At 41.7% G+C, this 16,468-nt stretch overlaps 1 protein-coding gene across 1 annotated transcript in view; it reads left to right on the top strand.

The window, feature by feature from the left end:
• The window catches only part of LOC308079228 (actin nucleation-promoting factor WASL-like), a gene marked incomplete at its 3' end in the record, with an annotated part of 39,513 nt that overhangs the window by 5,292 nt on the left and 17,753 nt on the right, over positions 1-16,468 (top strand). Inside the window, exons 2-4 of the mRNA XM_080420604.1 lie at positions 5,045-5,179; positions 6,948-7,034; positions 11,144-11,240. Of these exons, the coding sequence (XP_080276730.1) occupies positions 5,045-5,179; positions 6,948-7,034; positions 11,144-11,240 (319 nt within the window). The remainder of the gene's footprint in view (positions 1-5,044; positions 5,180-6,947; positions 7,035-11,143; positions 11,241-16,468) is intronic.

Here is a 16,468-nt window from a genome sequence, read left to right as displayed (position 1 = left end):
TCCAATGTTACCTTCTAGGCTACTGCCCGCTGCCTGTGCTCTCATTTGAAGAAATAATCCAACATTTACTTTGAGGTGAAAAAGACATGAAGAAAGCTCAATAGTCTGAAGATGTCATGTTATGGTTTAAACTTTAAAGGGGGTCGATCTGCTGCTGCGTCATGACAAGACAGCTGAGTGATTTGCCCTACTTTTGCGTTGCGCTGCCCTGTTGATTAATTATTTGGCATCAGCTGTGTAAGAATATATAACTATTTTAAATGGCTTTCATATACTCTTGGGGATCTGACTAATATGACAAGTTGCTTATTGTGAACACAATAGCCTACGCTACAAATTAGTTAATATGTGAATTTATTTGGATGTAAAAAAAACGTAGACCCGGCTCAGCCGGTGCCGACGGGCCGGGTCGGGTCCCGTTGGGTTTGGGCTAAAATCTTAAGCACTTACATTTTTTATAAGATGATAGGATCATCTAGTGTGATTTTCATTTTCATTAAACCCATGCTGCGGGTGAATATTATATTATAGCCTATATTATATATATTAGCCTATATTATTATTATATTCCCCGCATAAACGACGTTCATGACCCCCCAAAATAACCATATTTGAACTGGGGACCCCCCCATTTTGTTTGACTCGGTTCCACAGATAAATATTGTGAAAATAGCAGATCTACAAGCTCGCCAGGCGTTGGGTGCTCCATTGTGGTCTCGACCCACAGGTTGAGAACCACTGCATTAAAAGCTCCAAGGAAGTTACATGTCTAGTATGTTGTTGACCACGTAATGTAATATTTTTGGTTTAGTGTTAGGCTTCTCCGTGGCGCGCGCGCCTCATTGCATGCTGTCCAAAATAACAGATCTGTAAGCTGTCGACAGACATGACGCAGCGCCGTTGATAGCTTGTATGTCTGTTATTTTGGGTAGGTAGGCGACGCACATACGCATCGCAGCAATGTGTCTGGGTTTGAGAGGCTTTGATTGATGTAAACTTAAAGTTTAGCTCTGTTCGGGATTACTGAACAAAGGTGGATGATGAAAGATAACGGGGACAATATGGATGTAAGTTAACTTTAACTGCGTCACTTCAGAGGAAACTATGGAGCTACTACAGAGATGTTTACACACCCCTGGAATCCATTAGAATGGTGGAAATAGAACAATACAGCCAACGTGAGTACATAGGCTATAGACCTTTCCTAAAACTGTCCAATTTATTATACCCATGTGCTACTGTTTGTCTGTGTACCACGTAGGAGCGTTGTCGCAACATGATGTAATTAATTATTTGGGAGCAGCCGGTGTGTACCAATAGTATACATATTTTAAATGGCTTTCATACTATTCCGGATCTGACTAATATGACAAGCTTATTGTGGACACAATAGGCTACAAATTAATATAAATTTTTATTTGGATAAAATAAAAAAAAAGAAGGAAAACAAGCCCAATGTGGCTTATAATAATCAGACCAGGCAACAGTGCAGACAGGTAGATAGGCTAGAGCATATATTGGATCGGGATGACGGCTAGCGCAGTCTTCTCTTAAAGGCAATGGCTTCTGGAACGGTGATTGGTTTTATCATTGTAACCCCCAAACCACACCTATGCATAATGTAACGGGTAGCTCAGGTGTTTGGCGGGTGAGGGGGGTGCCATAGAATACCGAATTTTGCGGGGAAACGCCTCTTGCCTAGTCCGAAATCCGTAATTAGTGGTTTGTTCAAATATCACCCTGAATAGAGCCCAGAATGACTTAGGGCAGCGATTCTCAGCCACTGGTGGGCCATTAGGATATTGCAATTGGGCCTCCAAATAAATGGCAAAACACTAACATTTGATACAATTCATGAATTTCATTGTATTTTTCTTTAAAATCTCAAAATGAGTTTTCATTGTGATACCAATGAATAGGAACTTAAATGAGTAGTTCGCCCCCAAAAAATGACAAAAAAAATCAAAGATGAATTTGAGGCTTCATGGAGTGTGTGTGATAGAAAATAAGTAATTTCTTGGGTGAACTACTCCTTTAACTTTAAGTGTCAGTTCCATTGATTCAAGGTGGAACACAATCGACTGATTGATCATATTATATTAAAATAAATATGCTCTGAAAACGCACGCGGCCCACCCATCTGTTCACTTAACATAAGTGGTAGGGGTGGGACGATATGGGTACCTCACGATACAATATATATCACGATATTAGGCCCACGATAACAATATATATCACGATATTCGGCGATATTCGATATATATTGCGATATCACGATATTCGACGATATTCGATATATATTGCGATATCACGATATTCGCTATATATTGCAAGAAATTTCACCAACGATATATCACGATATCTGAAAATATCGATATATTGCGATATCACGATATATTGCATGAAATTTCACCAACGATATATCACGATAGTCCTTGTATTCAATTAATAAACACTTAAAATAGCACCAAACTGTTCAAAATCATCATATCATCAAATCATCAAAAAAAAAAATATATATATATTATTTTTTATATCGATTCTTTTCGCCAGTATATCGATTATTTATCGCTATTTATCGCGGGAGAAAGTATCGCGATATATCGCGATATCTATATATCGTCCCACCCCTAATAAGTGGTCAGATGGGTGGGCTGCGAACACTTTGAAGATTTTCAAGTGGGCCCTGATCCAGAAAAGGTTGAGAACCACTTATTGGGGCCTGCCAGTTAACCACTTAAACCCTATATATATATATATATATATATATATATATATATATATATATATATATATATATATATACATTGTTGACCGGTATCCCACCACCAGGGTCTATCATTGGCCCCCTGCTTTTTCCCTCCACTCCAAATCTCTTTGCTGAAAATAGCCGATGTACAAACCTCACTCATTGCGTTGTGAGTGTGACACATTCTGAGCTTGTACATCTGCTATTTTTGCCAAAAGTGGTTGGTTACGTCCTTGTCTGTATCGTTCACTCGATGTGTGGGTAACAGGCTCTGTGTCTACTCTAGTGACTCTCTGCTCAACACCAGCTATGTGATTACTCTGTGCATGCGTTTCTTAGATGCTGGCCTGGCGTTTTTTTGTAGCACAGTGTGGTAATTCACACCAGGCACTGCAGTCTCACTTCCTGGTGTCACGATCAATCATATCAGGGCTGCAGTGGCTCAGGAGGTACAGTAGAGCGGGTCGTCTTGGAATTCGGAAGGTTCCAGGTTCGATCCCAGCCAGGCTCCTCCTCCTGGCTGCGTGTCGAAGTCCTTGAGTGGTCCGCTGTCCTTGAGCAAGACCCCAAACTGCTCCTGATGAGCAGGTTGGTGCCTTCCATGGATTCCTCCATCTGCCATCGGTGTGTGAATGGGAAATGCAATCTAAAGCGCTTTGGAGAAAGGCACTATATAAATGCAGTCTATTTACCATTTAATGCTCATCGGCTGTTTGACGGTGACGGTCCCTCCAAGAACTGATGTGTATTCTAGTAGACTTCTTTCTACGATGCCTGTATGACAGAGTGATAATGATGCCTTGATGAAACAGCCTTTTAGTGTCCCAATTAAACCCACTGACACATGTCCTTCTGCCTCATCTGTCAGATAGGCACATTTCTACACTGGCTTTCGGTTAATTAATTAACAATAACGAGAGCAAATTAAGAGTGCGCCGCCAGCCTGTCTGTAAATCTTCTGATTGAAACAGAGTGATCCGTCTAGATTACTTCCACGTGATACTTTACACTAGTTCTTTCCAGCAGTTTTCTCACTATTTGTCTGTCTATCTGTGAGCCTTATAAGTGTGATGGTAATTTACAGTGTTGTATTATCGCTGGCCAATAACATATCTGTCATCTCACACTGTGTCCGGGAACTATTCTCCACCGCAAATATTTCTTCACTTAGCCTGTACGTATGCCATCATTATTATTCTGGGGCCGAAAGCTCTCAAAGTGGGGGCCAGGGAGGGACCACCGGGGGTCCTTGAGGAGGGGGTTCCATGGGAGTCACCAGCTACATTTTTGATAGTTAGGAATTAAATGGACCCTTAACTCATTGAGTGCCCAAATTATTTCTGGCTATTTCTGGCCAGTACGATTTAGATTTTTTTTTTTTTTCAAAGTAAAAAAAAAATGCTTATACAGCCTTTTTTCAGTTATAAGTTAAACAAGGAGTGGATGGAGCTGCAAATCTTCAGATGATATCTTGGGTTCTAAATTATTATTATTTTTTTTCAAAAACACGTGAAACACGTTAATGGCACGTTGCACCATAGCGGTAAAACACGTGAAACGCGTTAATGGCACTCAATGAGTTAACGGTCTGTTTGATATGGACCTTGAGTCTGAAATAAAGATTGAATGAATGTAACGCCGAGAGTCTACAAATGGAACCATGGAATGGATCCATCTGTAGACTGTCATAGAGTCATAGGCGTCCATAGCTTAAAGCATACCAAAATGGGGGTCCTTGAAATAAAATAAAAAGTTAGAATAAGATAAGTTAGACATGGAGTGGACTAACTTGACTGCAGTCTGTTATCATGTTTGTTTGTTTTTTTCAATAGTTTTTATACCCACAACGTACAGTATACCACAACTCACCATCTTTGACTCAGGATAGGTCTCCCTCAAGCCAGATTTTTTTGCACATCGTGTCTCGCACCGAAAATAACCGATCTACAAGCTCACAGCGCGTTGTGAGCTAGTATCTGTTACTTTTTCATTTTAAAGTGCAGATTGATTTGACGTTGTTTAGCCGAAAACAGTCCCTGTAGAAAAGATTGATTTTACTAATTAAATTCCCTCCAAGAACTGTGACTTATTAACTGCAATGATGTTTAGCCAACATTTTCTCTATTATGCAGGTCGGTTCAGTATAACATGTTAATGTCTTTGGAGAAATATTAAAGATCGTGAAAAAAAAAAAAAAAAAGCAGGAAATCTGTTTATAATACAATATATCGTCAGAGCTGTGAATAGACAATGCCATGTGTTGACTGTGCGTTTTTCTCCCCTCCATCCATCCAGACCCTGTCGTCTGCAATCGTCCAGGTGTTCCTGGCAGAGAGGTCGTCTGCGTGGACCAAGCGTTGCTGTGGGGTGGCTTGTCTGGTCAAAGACAACCCCCTGCGCTCCTACTATATCAGGGTCCTCGACATCAAGGTCAGTTCATGCAAAACGTTCATGAGTGCACCGTGGTGTGCTGTGGTGCACTGCTGCCACTGATGTTCTGTTCTGGAACAATAGCAGGTCAAGGACTCTGAGAAGTTGAACTCTGATTATTTATGATTAGTCTCACGTAGCCAGACGATCGAATATCTCCACCTGTCGATATGTCTGCTGTGAGTGTGGTGACATCTAAATTCAATAAATGGCGAAAGGGCCTCTCTGTGTGGAGTTTGCATGTTCTCCCCGTGTCTCCTAGGGTAGTTAATACCCTCACAAAAACATGTAGTAATCCTGGTCACTATACTGCCTCCCCCTGGTCAGCTGGGGCGCCTGATGGAGGGGAAGGGAACTGGTTGGAATAACGTGTTCCTTCCACGCGCTACGTCCAACCAGGGAAACTCCCCCCTGTCAGGTGACAAGAAGGTCAGTTGGCTCCCATGCATTGAAGGAGGCATGAGCTCGGCCCTGGCCTCCCTAGGCTGGTGGGGGGAGTGTAGTGCCCAGGATCACTTAGCAAATTGGCACTGGGTGAAAAAAAAGGGTTACAAATATCGAGAGATAAAAAAATAAATAAAAAAATAAATAAATGGGCTAAAACTGTGTGCAAACATTTCTGCGCGGCTCCCCCGTCTAGTAGCCTGGCCCGCACATCGGAGACAGAGACAGTAGAGCGTGTAGACGTTCATTGCAACAGCGGTGCTCAGAGGCGAAAGAGAGACCATGGTCGAGTGACCATCAGTTTGTATTGAGAGAGAGACCATGAGGACCCGTATGACAGTAGACGGTACACCAGTGTTGCCATGTCCAGTTATTTGTAAGCGACTTTGAGCGAGCAGGAACGGAGGTCTCTCACGAAACCTGGCAACCCTGGAAAGAGCAGAATACAACGTGTTTTTTTCTTTCTAAAGCGAGTAATTGTAAGGCGACGTGGTGAATGAAGTTGCCTTTGGGATGTGTAGGACACGAAAAGAACGGCAGTTTGGGCTAACGGTTGGTGACGGTGAATGGTGCTCCTTTCCGGTGTGGTTCCCAGGGGGTGGAAATGTTGTTGAAAGAAAATAAATGTGCTCCAAAGGAAAATTTGTGTGAGCAGTGAAAAGTAGACGAAACAATGGCTAAATGCAGCAAGAACGTTGTGGCTAGTGTTGTGGTGACATGTTAGCTGTTGTTGTTGTGTTGATACCGAAACAATGAATAGACACAGTAACCGGAAGGGCTGACTTTTTTTCTAATGTAACATAGGATAACAGCATCGCAGAACCAATGCAAAGACTTTAGGGTGGTCATTAATGTCCATATTGTAATTACAGCAGTCCAGTCCCAGTATCAGGGTTGGTTTCCTACGCAGTAGGCAGTAGGTTTTCTCCGCTGTTCTAGCCCACACATTGAATTTAGATTTCCCCAGACTATATTAATAGACGGAGATCTCTGATCATTTGGCGATTATTCTGCTGACTGCTCTTTCTATAAATCGAATAATCGAGAATCGTGTTTAAAAAAATACAACAAAAACTTGAAAACGTTCTAATGTCTAAATTGATTAGTCTGATACCCACTTACATCCTATTTTATATATTGTCATGCGTGCAAAAATAGTGAAAATAGCTGAACAAACGCACAACGTGAAGCATTGTAAACTTGTATATCGGCTATTTTAGCTATTTTAGAAAATATGTGTTTATAATCTATTAAATCAATTCGTTTGATTAGATGCTGCATGTCTCCTTAAGTTATAATTGTTGTTTTTGCTGTTTGTCCACAGGATGGAAGGACCACGTTTGAGCAGGAGCTGTATAGCAACTTCAACTTTAATGCACCCAAATCTTACTTCTTGACGTTTGCTGGAGATGTGAGTATTTCTGTTGTTCAATCTGCTGCTTATTGGATTGAATTACATTTTAATGCTTATATTGATCAACTTTATTTCATGGTCTCTCTCTGAGAATGCTGACAGAAATGTGTGTGGGGAGGAATGAACTGCCATAATGACTAAATTGGGGAGAAAAACATTAAAATATATGTACAAGCAGTGCCCCATAGCCGATTGGTTACGCCCTGTTAGTACCACATAGGCTCCTATGCCTGTCGGCGACAGCGAGTCCTCTGTTCGAGTCCCGGCCTGGCTGGACCATTTGCTGCATGTCACTCCCTTACTCTCTCCCTGTTTTCTGTCTCTCTCCACTGCAACTATAAATGCCCCCAAAATGGCTTTAAATTAATATATAAAATATCCTCTATTGAGAGGGCAAGGAGAGAATTGGCTATTGTAAACAGCAGCTAATGAGCTGGCAGAGAGCAGAACGTGGGTTCTATTTCATATTTGAGGCCTTTCACGTGACTAGAGCCTTTTGCTTGCTCCACAAACACCTTGGATGTTGGCTAATGTAACAGCGAAGGGACTCCTGTATGTTGGAGCTGCAAGGCTTTGTAATGATAGGAGCAGAGGAACCACTCACTGTAAACATGGCAGGAAAGACATGGGTCATATTAAACTGGACAAAGTGAACTGAGGATGTTTTTTAAACTGGACAAAGTGAACTGAGGATGTTTTTTTAAGGGAATTTTAAAACTACTAATCGAGGACGACACAAGTCAGGAGTGATGCCCCACCCGGTTGTGCAATACCTTTTGTATCCGTTGTACCCGTTGTGCCCGTCTGTCTGACTGTGTCCCTTTTATGCCTAAATATGGAGATCTCTGTATCTGTCTGCCTTGTGTCCCTTTTTTGCCCATATATGGAGATCCCTGATGTCATCAGTATATGCCCATAAAAGCACATATTGGGGTTTGTGATGAATATTTGTGACACTCACATCTCCATATATGGGCATGTTACTTGATGCGTGTTTGTGATGCTCACCTCTTCATATATGGGCATGTTACGTTTTATGTGCGTTTGTGACACTCACATCTCCATATATGGGCATGTTATGCCAACCATATTCTTGTAATTTCATTTGAAAAAAGTGTTTTCTCTCATTTAATTTAGATTGTTTTATTATTTGATTGTTTATTGCGTTAATCTGTGTGTGTATGTGTGTGTGTGTGTGTGTGTGTGTGTGTGTGTGTGTGTGTGTGTGTGTGTGCAGAATACGCAGGTGGGTCTGAACTTTGCCAATGAGGAGGAGGCCAAGGTCAGTTCATGCAAAACGTTCATGAGTTGAACTCTGATTATTTATGATTAGTTTCACGTAGCCAGACGATCGAATATCTCCACCTGTCGATATGTCTGCTGTGAGTGTGGTGGTGACATCTAAATTCAATAAATGGGCTAAAACTGGGTGCAAACATTTCTGCGCGGCTCTCCCGTCTAGTAGCCTGGCCCGCACATCGGAGACAGAGACAGTAGAGCGTGTAGACGTTCATTGCAACAGCGGTGCTCAGAGGCAAAAGAGAGACCATGGTCGAGTGACCATCAGTTTGTATTGAGAGAGAGACCATGAGGACCCGTATGACAGTAGACGGTACACCAGTGTTGCCATGTCCAGTTATTTGTAAGCGACTTTGAGCGAGCAGGAACGGAGGTCTCTCACGAAACCTGGCAACCCTGGAAAGAGCAGAATACAACGTGTTTTTTTCTTTCTAAAGCGAGTAATTGTAAGGCGACGTGGTGAATGAAGTTGCCTTTGGGATGTGTAGGACACGAAAAGAACGGTCATATAAACGTGGCTGGGGTGGGAATATGGACATGAGGAGGGTGGCTACGAAGACATACATAGTAAGGAGCGAATGTGTGAGTTTATATTCGGCAGTTTGGGCTAACGGTTGGTGACGGTGAATGGTGCTCCTTTCCGGTGTGGTTCCCAGGGGGTGGAAATGTTGTTGAAAGAAAATAAATGTGCTCCAAAGGCAAATTTGTGTGAGCAGTGAAAAGTAGACGAAACAATGGCTAAATGCAGCAAGAACGTTGTGGCTAGTGTTGAGGTGACATGTTAGCTGTTGTTGTTGTGTTGATACCGAAACAATGAATAGACACAGTAACCGGAAGGGCTGACTTTTTTTCTAATGTAACATAGGATAACAGCATCGCAGAACCAATGCAAAGACTTTAGGGTGGTCATTAATGTCCATATTGTAATTACAGCAGTCCAGTCCCGGTATCAGGGTTGGTTTCCTATGCAGTAGGCAGTAGGTTTTCTCTGCTGTTCTAGCCCACACATTGAATTTAGATTTCCCCAGACTATATTAATAGACGGAGATCTCTGATCATTTGGCGATTATTCTGCTGACTGCTCTTTCTATAAATCGAATAATCGAGAAGCGTGTTTAAAAAAATACAACAAAAACTTGAAAACGTTCTAATGTCTAAATTGATTAGTCTGATACCCACTTACATCCTATTTTATATATTGTCATGCGTGCAAAAATAGTGAAAATAGCTGAACAAACACACAACGTGAAGCATTGTAAGCTTGTATATCGGCTATTTTAGCTATTTTAGAAAATATGTATTTATAATCTATTAAATCAATTCGTTTGATTAGATGCTGCATGTCTCCTTAAGTTATAATTGTTGTTTTTGCTGTTTGTCCACAGGATGGAAAGACCACGTTTGAGACGAAATTCAACTTTAATGCACCCAAATCTGACTTCTTGACGTTTGCTGGAGATGTGAGTATTTCTGTTGTTCAATCTGCTGCTTATTGGATTGAATTACATTTTAATGCTTATATTGATCAACTTTATTTCATGGTCTCTCTCTGAGAATGCTGACAGAAATGTGTGTGGGGAGGAATGAACTGCCATAATGACTAAATTGGGGAGAAAAACATTAAAATATATGTACAAGCAGTGCCCCATAGCCGATAGGTTACGCCCTGTTAGTACCACATAGGCTCCTATGCCTGTCGGCGACAGCGAGTCCTCTGTTCGAGTCCCGGCCTGTCTGGACCATTTGCTGCATGTCACTCCCTTACTCTCTCCCTGTTTTCTGTCTCTCTCCACTGCAACTATAAATGCCCCCAAAATGGCTTTAAATTAATATATAAAATATCCTCTATTGAGAGGGCAAGGAGAGAATTGGCTATTGTAAACAGCAGCTAATGAGCTGGCAGAGAGCAGAACGTGGGTTCTATTTCATATTTGAGGCCTTTCACGTGACTAGAGCCTTTTGCTTGCTCCACAAACACCTTGGATGTTGGCTAATGTAACAGCGAAGGGACTCCTGTATGTTGGAGCTGCAAGGCTTTGTAATGATAGGAGCAGAGGAACCACTCACTGTAAACATGGCAGGAAAGACATAGGTCATATTAAACTGGACAAAGTGAACTGAGGATGTTTTTTAAACTGGACAAAGTGAACTGAGGATGTTTTTTTAAGGGAATTTTAAAACTACTAATCGAGGACGACACAAGTCAGGAGTGATGCCCCACCCGGTTGTGCAATACCTTTTGTATCCGTTGTACCCGTTGTGCACGTCTGTGTGACTGTGTCCCTTTTATGCCTAAATATGGAGATCTCTGTATCTGTCTGTCTTGTGTCCCTTTTTTGCCCATATATGGAGATCCCTGATGTCATCAGTATATGCCCAATAATTGGGGTTTGTGATGCATATTTGTGACACTCACCTCTCCCTATAGTGGCATGTTACTTGATACGTGTTTGTGATGCTCACCTCTTCATATATGGGCATGTTACATTTGATGTGCGTTTGTGACACTCACATCTCCATATATGGGCATGTTATGCCAACCATATTCTTGTAATTTCATTTGAAAAAAAGTGTTTTCTCTCATTTAATTTAGATTGTTTTATTATTTGATTGTTTATTGCGTTAATCTGTGTGTATGTGTGTGTGTGTGTGTGTGTGTGTGTGTGTGTGTGTGTGTGTGTGTGTGTGTGTGTGTGTGTGTGTGTGTGTGTGTGTGTGTGTGTGTGTGTGTGTGTGTGTGTGTGTGTGTGTGTGTGTGTGTGTGTGTGTGTGTGTGTGTGTGTGTGTGTGTGTGTGTGTGTGTGTAGAATACGCAGGTGGGTCTGAACTTTGCCAATGAGGAGGAGGCCAAGCGTTTCAGAGGAGCCCTTTCAGAACTAATGGGCAGAAGACAAAGGAAAAGTGGTACATATTGACCTACTGTCAAACACAGTCTTATCTGCCTAACCTGCATACCTAACCTCATATCTATTCACCTACCCTATACCACCTCCTACCTATCTACCTACCCTTTACCTATCCACCTACTAGGGCTGGGCAATTAACCAAAAATGTATCCAAATCAACATTTAAAATCTCTCACCGACTTAAAGGTAGGGTAAGTGATTTTTTTTTGGTTAAAACGAAAGGTTTTTCGTTAAAAGGTTAAAGCATTATTTCTGATAGTACTCATTGCTATAGAGTGGTTGTTCAGCAACAGGGGTCTCCCTGTCTCTCCAGCTCTTTAATAAACCGAAAATACATTTTCAGGTGGGTTGAACATTTTCAGCTGATCGTGAAAGAGTACCCATTTATCAGCTTTAATTTTTTAGTGTTCCAGTTCCATTTTGTCTGCTCATTTCTTAGTGCCATCACTTCCAATTTCACTTGTTAAATCTGCATTCTGTGCAAGTTCTCTCTCCTAATTGGATGAAATTGGTATACCGACCTGAAAATGCCTTTTCGGTTTACTAAAGGGCAGGAGAGACATCCTGTTATTGAACAAACACTTTATCAAATTTACAATACAGACCTTGTCAGACAGTTGAGGGACAAGTTTGAAAACAGTATTTTGGTTTGACGTCATATCGCCCAGCCCTACTACCTACTTAACCTAACGACCTGACCCTACCCTGTACCTACCTACCTACCCTGTACGTACCAACCAACATATGCCTACCTACCCATCCTGTACCAACCTACCTACATACCTACCCTGTACCAACCTACCTACATACCTACCCTGTACCAACCTACCTACATACCTACCCTGTACCAACCTACCTACCTACTACCTACCTACCCACCCTGTACCAACCTACTTACCTACCTACCCTGTACCAACCAACCTACCTACATACCTACCCTGTACCAACCTACCTACATACCTACCCTGTACCAACCTACCTACCTACTACCTACCTACCCACCCTGTACCAACCTACCTACCTACCTACCCTGTACCAACCTACCTACATACCTACCCTGTACCAACCTACCTACATACCTACCCTGTACCAACCTACCTACATACCTACCCTGTACCAACCTACCTACATACCTACCCTGTACCAACCTACCTACCTACTACCTACCTACCCACCCTGTACCAACCTACCTACCTACCTACCCTGTACCAACCTACCTACATACCTACCCTGTACCAACCTACCTACATACCTACCCTGTACCAACCTACCTACATACCTACCCTGTACCAACCTACCTACCTACCTACCTACCCACCCTGTACCAACTTTTCACCCACCCACCCTGTAACAACTACCTACCTACCTGCCTACCTACCCACCCACCCTGTACCTACCTAACATACCATGGACGTACCATATCTACCCACACTACCCTGTACCTACCCTGTGCCTACCTGTATCTCACCTGTCTACTACACACATAACTACTGTAAGCAGGGGCGGCCTTAGTGATCTGGGGGCCCGTTTCAAGAGCTAATATGTGGCCACCTATGCACCCCCCCCCCACTCCTTTTGTTTTTTTTTTCCAAAATATTGTTTTAGATTTTTTTTCAAATGTTATTATTATTATATATATTTTTTTCAAATATTATTATATATTTTTTTAATTTGTATCCAATTATTGCATGCAATTCAAGGAAGTCAGCCAGGGGCCCCGGACTGGGATGCAATGCGATCATGCGATTAAAAGAAAATGATAATAATATTTGAAAAAATATATATAATAATAACATTTGATTTTTTTTTTTTTTTTTTTCCAAAAAAATTGGGGGCCCCCTGAGGTTCGGGCCCGTTTCAATTGAAACGGGTGAAACATAGGAAAGGCCGCCCCTGACTGTAAGCACCTGTTTAACTCAGCCATCAGTCCTGGGCAAAATGACGGCAGTATTATTTTTGTATTTGAATGTGGTTAAAAAGCATCTGAACATTGCTTTAGTGAAATAAAACAAAGGTCATTGGATCTGCATGATCAAGTGGCGTGTCCACTTGAGGTTTGAACTACTTCAGGTGTGTTTGGTATATTTCCCTGACACTGTAACAACTCTGAAGCTGTTAAAACGTCTTCTAATACAAATCAGGCATGCCTCAAGTAGTTGAAACATTTGGAAACCCTTTGGAATAATGGAAATATTTTCATAGTATTTATGAGGCAAGTATCGCAGGTTTTGTCCAAACCATGCTCCTGTGACTTAAACATTGTTGTACTGTGGAAGTGTGGTAGCCTTGGATCAACACGGTCTAGTCTTGTATCAACGCTAGAAGTGTGTTAAACTCTTTGAACCTCTGCGGCATGGTAAGTTCATCTACACAACAACCAAACACAAAGTGCCGATAGATGGACAAATCAAGCACATAACGTGCGCGCGGCATGATGTCAGCCTTGCAAAAGTGTGTGTGTGTGTGTGTGTGTGTGTGTGTGTGTGTGTGTGTGTGTGTGTGTGTGTGTGTGTGTGTGTGTGTGTGTGTGTGTGTGTGTGTGTGTGTGTGTGTGTGTGTGTGTGTGTGTGTGTGTGTGTGTGTGTGTGTGTGTGTGTGTGTGTGTGTGTGTGTGTGTGTGTGTGTGTGTGTGTGTGTGTGTGTGTGTGTGTGTGTGTGTGTGTGTGTGCGTGTGCATGTGTTTACTTTGAAGTAGGCTTGTCTTTAGGCTCACTTGCTGTGTTTGAATGAAGTACAGTACAGTTGTTAATGCCATCTCTCTGTCTGTCTGTCTGTCTGTCTCACTGTAGTATGGTAACAGGACATCTGGGCACCTCGATGTAAAATTGGCTATTTTGTTCAAACTGTAAAAAAATAGAATTGGGGGAAATGGTCTAAAGCAGGGGTCTTCAACGTTTTACAGGCCAAGGACCCCTTAGCTGAGAGAGAGATGAAGCAGGGACCCCGTAACTGAGAGAGAGATGAAGCAGGGACCCCTTAACTGAGAGAAAGATGAAGCAGGGACCCCGTCCCTTAGCTGAGAGAGGGATGAAGCAGGGACCCCCTTAGCTGAGAGAGAGATGAAGCAGGGACCCCTTAGCTGAGAGAGAGATGAAGCAGGGACCCCTTAGCTGAGAGAGATATGAAGCAGGGACCCCTTAGCTGAGAGAGAGATGAAGCAGGGACCCCTTAGCTGAGAGAGATATGAAGCAGGGACCCCTTAGCTGAGAGAGAGATGAAGCAGGGACCCCCCTAGCTGAGAGAGAGATGAAGCTGGGACCCCTTAGCTGAGAGAAAGATGAAGCAGGGACCCCCACTACATATTGTATAAAATTGTGTTGCAGATTAAACATTTTCATAGATTTCATAGATAGCTTCATAGACATTAGTGTTGTGTAAATGATTTATTTTTGTTAATTTCAGACATTTAACCACTTAAACCTTCAATAGGCTACTTAGTACTTGATTTGCTCATTTCCCCCTACACCAAACCTCTTTGCCGAAAATAGCCGATCTACAAGCTCACAACGCCTTGCAGCGCGAGGCGTTGTGAGCTTGTAGATCGGCTATTTTCGGCTAATGTTCCCCTGAGAATAAGGATGCTATAGGGTTCAAGTGGTTAACGTAAAAAAGACATCCTATCACACAAAGATTTGGTGGACCCCCTATAGTAGCTCTGAGGATCCCCTAGGGGTCCCGGACCCCCTGTTGAAGACCCTCTAATATTTCTACAAATGATACAAATTGCTACAAAACCTGTATATCCAGTCATTTTGGGGCATAAACTAGAAGTTGAAGGATAAATTAAGTCTAATAATGATGTACCGCGCATGTTCACATCATGTATACTTTACTTTACTTAGACCATTTTTCAAATATTATATTTTGGACAAAATAGACAATTTTAATAGTTTAATAGCCTTCGTGTACAATTGGCTTTGCACAGAAACATCCGGTAAAAATTGTACTCATAAAGTACATTTCAGAGCCTGTACTTTTTTACTTTTACTCAAGTAATTATTTGAATGAGTACTTCTACTTTTACCAAAGTAGTTTTTTACACAAGTAATTGTACTTCTACTCGAGTACAGAATGTCAGTACTTTTCCCATCTCTGCCTAACATAGACCCCTCGGGGACTCTGGTCACTAACTAAATGGGGTTTAAGTGGTCACTAAGTAAATGGGGTTTAATTGGTTAAAAAAAGTAATTAGAATTGGACACTGACTGCACAGGAATAATGTCTCTGTCATCATACCTTATGCATGTCAGGTGCCTCATGCATTCGATGAATGCTCGTTTTATGGTAGGAGTGTTCAGCAGCAGCTTTTTGTCTCCGCCAGAGGTGGAGAGTATGTTTTCGTTCTTGTCCTTCCGTGTGTCCCCCCGTCTCAGCCAAGCTAACATTGGTCAAGCTTCACGTGACACGTGACAATATGTTGTCACCAATGCTTTTGATTGGCTAGCGAGACGCATGACGAAATAAAAACCTAGAAATAGGTGTCACTTCAAAAAATCATTTATATTTTTTGAAGTGAGCTTCCATCAGCCAAGCTAACATTGGTCAAGTGACACGTGACAATATGTAATATAAATAGGTAAGACAGGATTAATCAGGAACAGTACTGGCGGAGACCTGTGATCCGAGGAGCACATTTTCTAGTTAAATATGCCATGCAAATAACCAGATAAATGATTTCTAGAAATATCACCTGTAAATGCACAAAAACACTGTTTCCATCCATTCAAAGATTGCATAATACATAATATCACTGTCTGCCAGTTCTGTTCTGTTTTTCATGTACCTGAATCCCTGTTTCATAAACTTGAACTCATCAACCGTTATACAAGTCCCATCAACCGTAAACCAAATAACTCCCAACTGTAAAAGCCATTAGCTGATGAGTTACATAATGCAAAAAGAACATCCCTTGTGTAGTACATCTCCTATCTATGGCTACATAGGTAGCAATTAATCACAATCAATCACTCAGTAAGGTACACAAACCGGCAGGCCTGGCTTTGATGTTGATTTAAAGGTGAATGTATTATTATTATTATTTTACGTGTTAAATAGCTCTATATTCTAATAGTAATCATTGCTATTGGGTATTTGTTAGGTAATAGGTTTCGCCCTTTAATAGAGGATACAGAATAAACAATTGGAAGTGAAGAGTCAGAGAAATGAGCAGACAGAATTGGAACTGGAACACTAATAAATTGAAGCTGATAAATGGGTATTCTCTCC

Source organism: Gymnoscopelus braueri (assembly GCF_963280865.1).
Source record: "Gymnoscopelus braueri genome assembly, chromosome: 23".
NCBI lineage: Eukaryota > Metazoa > Chordata > Actinopteri > Myctophiformes > Myctophidae > Gymnoscopelus > Gymnoscopelus braueri.
This window is presented reverse-complemented; position numbering and strand designations above follow the sequence as displayed.